This window comes from Fukomys damarensis, unplaced genomic scaffold (genome assembly GCF_012274545.1).
Source record: "Fukomys damarensis isolate Sample0158 unplaced genomic scaffold, DMR_v1.0_HiC HiC_scaffold_33, whole genome shotgun sequence".
Classification (NCBI taxonomy): Eukaryota; Metazoa; Chordata; class Mammalia; order Rodentia; family Bathyergidae; genus Fukomys; species Fukomys damarensis.
Window position 1 is genome coordinate 11,348,606 of NW_022900945.1, and position 8,860 is coordinate 11,357,465.

An 8,860-nucleotide genomic window follows, 5' to 3' on the forward strand; every position below is an offset into this window, starting at 1 on the left:
AAAAAAAAAAAAAAAGAAAAAAGAAAAAAGAAACCTGCTGCTTTCCCCAAAAGATAGTGACTGTAGTCACTACCATTGCAAGGTAAAGGCATTCTATCCACTTTCTCTTCCTACCTATACCCCATGCACTTACTGCTATGCCCTGCACCCACATAAGCATCAAATGTGATCTGTGTGATTAACATGTTGGCTAATCGCAGCACCCCATGTGCACAGGGTGTGGTACTGCCCAGTGCTTAACCACTGATTCATGATGGAGGGAGATGACCACAGACGCGAAGAATTAAAATTGAGAGAAATCTTAGGCATGACTTGGAACAGCCATCTCATTTTAAGAACAAGGACAATGAGACCCAGTGAGGTTAAATGAGTTTTCAACTGCCTTGTATCGTGCCGCCGCTGGGAATGGGAAACCAGGCATCCTGACTGTGACCCTACCCTCCACCCTGTGCTGCCTGCAGCACACAGGTCTGTGCTGTGCTGCACTGTATTGCAATCAGTTCCTTTAGCAGGCATGCCTCCCCCATTAGACCATGTGCTACTTAAGGAGAGATCCATCACCAGCTGCTAGCACAGCCAGTGACACATAATATGACACCAGTGAAATATTTGTTGGAAGAAATGAGTAAGTGGGTGAAGAAATGGTACATGCTTTTCCCCATTCATGTACCAAGAAACAAGTGCTATAACATTTAGCAGTCTCTACTACTGCCTGGTCAGACTAGTCATGAAGAAGAATACAGAAGATATAAAAGGAGTGAAAATATTTTTTAAAAGTAGCATGAGAAATCAACTGGAGGAGAAGAGCAGATACAATTTAGTAGGAATCAGAGCCAGACAAATTCAGGGCATAGATAAAATTTCTAGATTCAGTCCTGGAAGCTTTTTGTCAGGATATTTGTCTCTTATCATCTCTCCCAGCTTTTAAATAAGCAAATCTCATCCTTGCCAGTTCTCCTTCAAGCCAGGAGTGCAGAATGACTACAGGGTTCACCTATCACAAGCAAAGTTGCTCTGAAGCCCATCACACCTCCCCATGGAGCTCCTTCCACCCAAGTATCACTTACTGCAGGGCCTTATGCTGCTATGTTCCCATCACAGCTGAAAATGCAGATATCCCAATGTGGCCCCACTTCTGGAATACCACGGCCCTCCATATCTACAAATTCTCCTGTGGTTTCAAGCAACTACAGACCAAAACCAATATCTTTGGGGAACAAAAAGAAAAATTGCGTTGGCACAGAACACGAACAGACCTTCTTTCTAATCATTAGGCAATATGTGTAACAATGCAGTGTAACAATATAGTATATTTACATAAGGTTTACATTATATTAGGCACTGTGAGTATTCTAGAGATGACTGAAAGCATATGGGAAGATGTGTGTAAATTCTATGCTGATTTTATGCCATTTTATTTAAGTGACTTGAGCATCTGCAGATTTTGGTAGCCACAGGTGTCCTGGACGCAATCACATAAAAATACAGAGGGATGCCTGTGCTTTCTGTTTGGACAACATGCACCAGGAGATGCAAGGACTGGCTCCTTATTTAGTGGCATGTCAGACTAAATAGGCTGAGTCTATCTCTCCTTGCAAATTATGCCAAATCAATAAAAATAAAGGCTAACATCCAGTCATCAACCCCTATGCAAGTTTTAATTTTTGGAATGCTGTCAGGATGTAAGGAATGTGACTCCCATGCTTGGTTTTAAAAAGCAAGAAAGAAACAGAGTCTGCAGGAGTCCTTTCCATAACAAGCTGATGACATGGAACTGAGGAAGAGCAACAACAATACTGGACGTCCGTAGGGAGTGAGTCCCCGTTGGAGGGTCACATCCAGGCTGCTTTTCGGGGTCTGAGTGGCCCCGTGTATGTAGAAGGGCTGGCTGAGCTCCAGGCAGTCAAGGAATCTAGATGGTGACAGGAAAAGTAGCCTTTGGGAGGTGCGACTGCGCATTTGCCAAACAACTTCTGTTCATGCCCTTGCCCCTTCTGAAAGAGTTTTCAGGTGATAGGCAGTCATCTGTTCTGGATGAATTAGGTCGCCTTGGCTCAGGACAGATAGAGAAATCCGTCTAGAACCCTTAGAACTCCACACACCCTTCCAGACAGCGCTGCGAGATGTGACTGAAATATGCAGTGAATGTTTGAGTTTTAAAAAAATAGATGACAGTTAAAGATATGTTGTCACTGATCCCTCTAAAAATACCTCTTCAGTTTAAACACTGTACCCCATCACTCTTGCCACCCTCTGAAGTGGCTCTGGAAGTCCTCCTCCGTAGTTTCTTTACAAAGTGTAATAAAACAATATGGTAAATGCTGCTGCTAAGTGCCACCTGACAGAAAGGCAGCTGGTAAAAACATCACAATTGTCTTCAGCCACCTTACTCACCAGATCTGGCTCTTCCCCAAAGTAAGAATGACCCTGAAAAGAAGACGTATTGAATCAATTTGGGACACTGAGGCAGCCACAACAGTACCACTAGAAACACTCATAAAAGGATTTCCAGAACAGCTTCACAAAGAAGCCAGAATGATGGGATAAGCGTGTTTGAAATGAGGGGAGTTACTGGTAATGTGTTTTATACTGTGAAACATCTTTAAAAATTTAAACATTCACCATATTTCCAAATGACACCTTATAAATCCGACCGCCTCAACCATTCTCCGCCCTCTCTTACCACCCTTCTAAGCTTTTCCTTGAACTCACCAAGAACACTTCCATGCTTATGATTTTTGCCCTCGCTATTTCCTTTTCTTGGTGTGGTCCACATGACTTTTACCATACACACACACACACACACACACACACACACACACACACACACTCCCCCTGTTTAGATCTTTCTTCTATTATCTAGGAGACCTTCCTTGATAAATGTTTATTTCACAACCACCTCTAAATACAACCCTTCAGCCTTCACAAAGTCAAAAATTTTGGTTGTTTTGATACGTGATAAATTCCTAGTATCTGAAGTATGAGAGATACATAGCACGTATTCCCCAAAAATGTGCTAAATAAGCTTGTAACACAGGTCTATCAAAGGAAAAGTCTCATCTCATGATGCCCAGAGAACAGTTTGGGAAAATTTGTGGATACTTTTGTAGACTAAGTCACTCACCTATATGCATCCAATTTATACTTGAAACCCAAGGAGACTGGGAGAAAGGGACACATCCAGCTAAGCAAGACAACAGCATTGTCATTCAGTTCTCATCGGGGCTCCAAGCAACTTTTAGAAAATCTGTACTCTGATATACAGCACTAATTTGTGCCTTACGGAAAATCAAATAAATTATTTTTCACCTGAAGGGAGCAGGATTATTTGACTTCAGATATTTGCCATATGGCTTTTCTTTCACACAACATGGCTTTGAGGCTTAAGGTAGTAAGAGCAAGAGCATGTCTATAAATTATTCAGAGATAATTCAAAATAAGTGTGTATCCTTGACAGATTGTCAAGTTTCTTAATGCTTCTTCCTGATAGCAAGTGCTGTACTCCTCATAAAGTGTTGCTTGTTTCTCACCACACTTTATTGTTGTTCTGTGTGTTTTCTGTGTTTTGTCTTGTTTGTTGTTTGTTTTTGTTCTCCCCCCACAGGATCCAGTCTGGCTCTTACCTCAGCACGGGGTGGTTTACCTTCATTCTGGCCATGGATGCCTGTTATGGCATTCGCGTCTACGGGATGATAAATGACACCTACTGCAAGTAAGATCACAGGAAATTATTTTTATGCAACTCCAATTCTGATATCATGTCAAAACATCACAATTCATGGTAATGTCATAAATCTGAGAAACAGATAAAGCAACAATTATTTCCTGGTGTTCTTTGCTGACATGACATTTTATTGTCAGTGCATCAAGTTGTGACTTTTAGAGGTGATAAAAAGAAAAATATTTACCACAATCTAATATCAAATGTCAGAAGGAACACTTTTCCCTTAATCAGTGGCATATCGGGGACTTGCGGCTTGGAAATACAGCACAAGTTCAGTAGTAATTTAATTTGCAAAAGCAAGTCTGCCATTCCTGCTGCCCTAGTGGCTTGGTGGGTGGCTATCTACGCAGTGGTTCTATTTGATCATGAAGGACAAAATGTCCTGAAGCCTCAGAGGAACTGACAGCTTAACAAGTCTTCCTGGAAAGTACATTTCACTAATAAGTGAATAATCTGCCAGGCCCTCTTTGAAATGAGTGTGTTTATCCACAACATTCCCAAGCGCTGGAGGACACTTTATAATTAGATAATAAAATAAACCCTCCATGCTTCATCGGGGTAATGAAATACATTTCTCTACCAACAAACAGCACAACATAATTCAGAAAGTGTTTTAATCATATTGTCAAAATGGTAACTCTCATACACGAACAAATATTTCTACCACAACTAGAAGTATAATGGAGTGCTGATAAACCTGAAATCTTACTGTGAAAAATCTCGAAAATTTCCAAGTTCTGCAAGAGCATCAGGCTACTGATTTGCTTCCATTATACACCATTTCCTCTTTCACGGGGTAGCCATGTGTTTGAATGTAATTGATGTGATATATGATTTTATTTGATCTATTAAAGCATTAAGGACATGGTACATCTTCCTAAAAGCTTTCATACATAATAGCTTTTAACTGAGTTCATCCACCAGAATCATCTCTGGGTTTGCAAGTAAATGCATTTACTGGGCACATAATGGATTCTTATAAATGAATGCTTCAGTTTTCATCTTAATCTTTCTCCCTTTTCTTCTTTTCTAGGACAGAAGGGTATAGAAAAGTCCCCTATCATTACTATGAACAAGGAAGAGATGAATGTGATGAATATTTTCTTCATGAACATGCCCCATATGGGGGACACAGGTTTATCACTGAAAAGAAAGTGTTTGCCAAATGGGCCAAGAAACACAGAATAATATTTACACACCCAAACTGGACAGTGTCTTGATGTCGGTTTTCCAGGCTTGCCACACCCAATCAGGGTACTGCGAGTGTGATGTTATCAATGCCAGTGATGATGATGGTGTCAGTGAAGACAACAGTGATGATGATTAAGTTCCTCTACATCCTCCAATATGGGTTGTAAACTTGGATATAATCTGAACTAGGGATTCCGTGAGGGTGGTTGTATTCATTTAGTTCTTTCTGAAGGTTCAGTACTACATAGTGCACTTTATAATTTAACTGGAACTGATACGATGGCCAGTGACATAACAACTGTGATTTAAGAAATGGGGAGATTGTCCTTCAAGATAGCTAGCTGCCCAAAACTGCAAAAGGCTATGGGATTTGGCTTCACGACACAAGGTTATTGAGTCCATGGCTTCTTGAGCCTGGGCAGCAGCAACATCTTGAGAAATGGTTGACTGTCAAACACTGTTCCAAGAAATGCTGTCAGGGTACAAGTACTTATCACAGTTACTAGTGAGCCTGAGCTAAAAGAAGGTGTTTCTGAGGCACTATCTTCCTCGGGTATTTCCTACAGGTGACTCTCAGGCCGTTACCCAATTGTCAATGAAGACATTGATCATGGAGGTCCTACACGTCAAGATTTCTTGACTATCTCAAACACTTCATTCAAACTGTACCAAGTAGCAAATCTTAATGAATTTCTACTCTGACTGTTTCATTGCTATTATTCAAAACAATATGACCAAACATGTTATTAGAAGGATCTACATTAAAGTTGTTATTTTTGGTTGAGTCCTAAATATTTCTGAAGGGTGTTTAACATGTACAATATCAATTTCAACACTGTAATAACATATACTGTGAAACATACCTAAAACATAAGCAAAGGATTTCCTAACTCTGCTACATCTAATAACACAAAATTATATGCATTTTAAACTCATGAACTAGGGAAAGCAAAGCATATTTTTACATCAATTTGTATCCTACCATAATTCATAATATATATATTTGTATATTCAGATTTCTATTTTATAGGCCGAAGATGTGTCTCTCCATACGTTACATGATCTATGCCAAGTACCAACTGTTTGATATGGATGATTCCTTGTGTTAAATCTCACTAGAGCTTTTGCCTTTGTGGGATATAACCATAGTATATTGTTATACCATTATAGCTGTAGTAATGATCTTAATGTCCAAAGTGCTTTTCCATTTACAGTCTTCTCACATACGCTATGCCATGTGATCCCCTTGACCACCTCACTGGATTATTGCCTATACATTCCCTCACCTCCTCAGAAGATGAGCTATAATTTGCTGATTGTTCCAATATATTTCAGATTGCCCTCTTTGCTAATATTTGTATAGAATAGCATTTATGTAGACTAGTAACCAATTAATTTGGGTGTCAAATACAGCATATTATACTAAGATTATCCAAAAAGTTTCACAAGGATTGTGTTGGCCATAGACTAGGACCTTTGCGAACTTTTGCTATATCTGTTTTTTGGTAAATAGCTGTTTCAAGAAAAGATGAGAAAGAGCGGACAATAGGAATGAACGAAGGCAGGAAAACACACTTTCATATTCCAGGACTGCAACAATTCTGTTCGCCGTATACTTATTGCTCAGTAAATATTAGAGAGTTGATTCACTGAGAGAGTAGAGTCCAAACTCATCTTTGCAGGATGATTCAAATGTTTTGAAGCCTGGAAGTAAAATGCATTTCACCTCAGGAATATTTGGTAAGTGTTTACCAGTGCAAAGCATCATGATGAGTCATCATTAAAATGTAAAAGCCTCTCTCCTGCTATCTTCTGCCAGTTGGGACTCGGATACTCACACCCATAAAAATTATCAACCCCCAGTTTTATCCTTAGAGAAAGCTGTTACTCTTTTGTTGTTTCTTTATGTGATTTTCAGGTATAGGAATGTTAGTTTTTCAGAGCTAATAATGGATAGAAATGCCCACTATAGAAAAATAGATGCAAATATTAAAATTGTAGGCTGGGGATTTAGCTTAGTGGTTCCACCGCCTGCCTGGCAAGCACAAGGCCCTGAGTTCGATCCCTGGTACTAAATAAATAAATAAAAATAAACTTATAAAGTAAGTAAATAAAATTGTAATACAGACTGTTTTCTCCCTATTGTAATACAGAAGTTCCACTTTTAAATAAAAAGGAATCTTTGATTAATCAGAATGTTCAGAGAATGACATAACCTAATTTATTTACTTGTCTAGCAAATGGGGCATCCACTCTTGTTGGTTTTAGTCCTCACTGATGAGAAATGTGAAAATGTCCTTGCTTTCTTGCCTCAGGACAGATGCTAGGACTCGTGGTGGAGAGGACCAGTAAGACTGACTGCTGTTAGCTTTGAAGGAGTGGGAGTGGGTTTTTATGTTTGTTTTCCTATTTTCCCTTTTGTTTCACTAAACCTCTACTCTAAGTTTTTTTGTTGTTGTTGCTATCTTTTGTCCCTTTTTTGTAAAGTAACTAATAAAAAGTAGGAAACAAAAAATACTTTATTCTCACTTTAGAGACCCAATTGAATGATTTCCAGTGTAATCGGGACTTGGACAGAATCTCATGACTTATTTTCCTCTGTGGTTTTCATTTTCTCTGCTTCTATTTCCTGTTCTTCTGTATTCCAGCTTCCTAATTCTAATGCAAAGTCCAATTTCTCCCATGTTGAGAAGAAATTTTCCATCTCAGATTTGCTGATAGAGAAGAGAGAGGTGAAGGAACAATGCAAGGGGAACATTTTGTTATGCAAATTTATAGTCCATTTGTTCCACAGGTTCTAGGCAACAAATAGATTCCACCCAGCACTTAAACTTTGGAAAAATATAAATGAATGCACTCATCACTGATGCATACCCCACCTGGATGTTAATTTATATCTGTGGGAAAAGTTTCAATACCATCTAAGGCTCAAGGCAAGAGGACTATAGAAAATGGCTATGACCCTCTGAAATTAGCATAAAAATACATAAGTTAAATGATAGAAAAATATTATTGCTGGTTGTGAAGAATCATAGGAAAATCAAGATCATTTTAAAAAGATTTTAAAATGAACGTTTGAAACCCTAAATTAACCTACCAACAAGTAGTAATGAATTGTATTATTGTGATGTTTAATATATATTTTCACATGGCTATCAGCTTATCAAAGGAAAATCACTTCGGGTGAATCAAATTTGTGTCACTATATTTATGCGCTCAGATATACATATATAATAATAACTATATATATTCACATGAGTAATCCTATTTTCTTCTGGTGCCTGAGTCACAGAAAACCCTATTTTAGACCTCATCTGAAATTTGTTTGGTTTCATTTTGAATTCTGATGAAAAAAGCAAAAATCCAAAGTAAATGTACTGATTGCTGAAAGGACATAAAATCATATTCAATAGCTGGCCAGAAGAATAAAGCTAGCAAAGACACTAAATCCAAAACTGAGAACACAATTAGATGCCACAGTTGTCACAAATCAGACTTGTAAGTATAGCAATCTGTATCGTGAGGCTCTGCCGATTGCAGCTTAGCTAAAGTCACATTGAAAAACATTGCATCAGGCTTCATTCACACCATGGTAAATGAACTGGTCCTCCTATTCAAATAAGCTAGTCTTTAGCATAAGCAAAACACAAATTTGCATGATTTTTATTATTTAGCTAGAAAATTGTGGCCAACATGAAAAAGAAAATTATATATGGAGACTGCTCTGTGAGGATTTGGTATGAATCAGCTGGGCTGGAAGCAAGTGTCTGAATTTGGGACCTGCTGACCATTCCAGAAGCATAAAGCCAGCAGAAGAGAATTACTCACAGCTTCTTTAGAAGAAAGTCTATACTCAAGTACTTTAGAAAAAAGACTACACTCAAGTACTCAAGACACCACTCAAGTAACTGGTGATGTTAACTGGATGTTAATTAAGAGATCATT

The 8,860-nt window shown here is 38.6% G+C and overlaps 1 protein-coding gene across 4 annotated transcripts in view; it reads left to right on the forward strand.

The window, feature by feature from the left end:
* Positions 1–6,941, forward strand: part of St6galnac3 (ST6 N-acetylgalactosaminide alpha-2,6-sialyltransferase 3) — a 391,438-nt gene extending 384,497 nt beyond the window's left edge. For all 4 annotated transcript variants that reach the window (XM_010605156.2, XM_010605157.2, XM_033758295.1 and 1 more), the window contains 2 exons: positions 3,605–3,712; positions 4,758–6,941. In XM_010605156.2, coding sequence (XP_010603458.1) covers positions 3,605–3,712; positions 4,758–4,944 — 295 coding nt within the window. In that variant the 3' untranslated portion in view covers positions 4,945–6,941. The remainder of the gene's footprint in view (positions 1–3,604; positions 3,713–4,757) is intronic.
* The last annotated feature ends 1,919 nt before the right edge of the window (positions 6,942–8,860 follow it).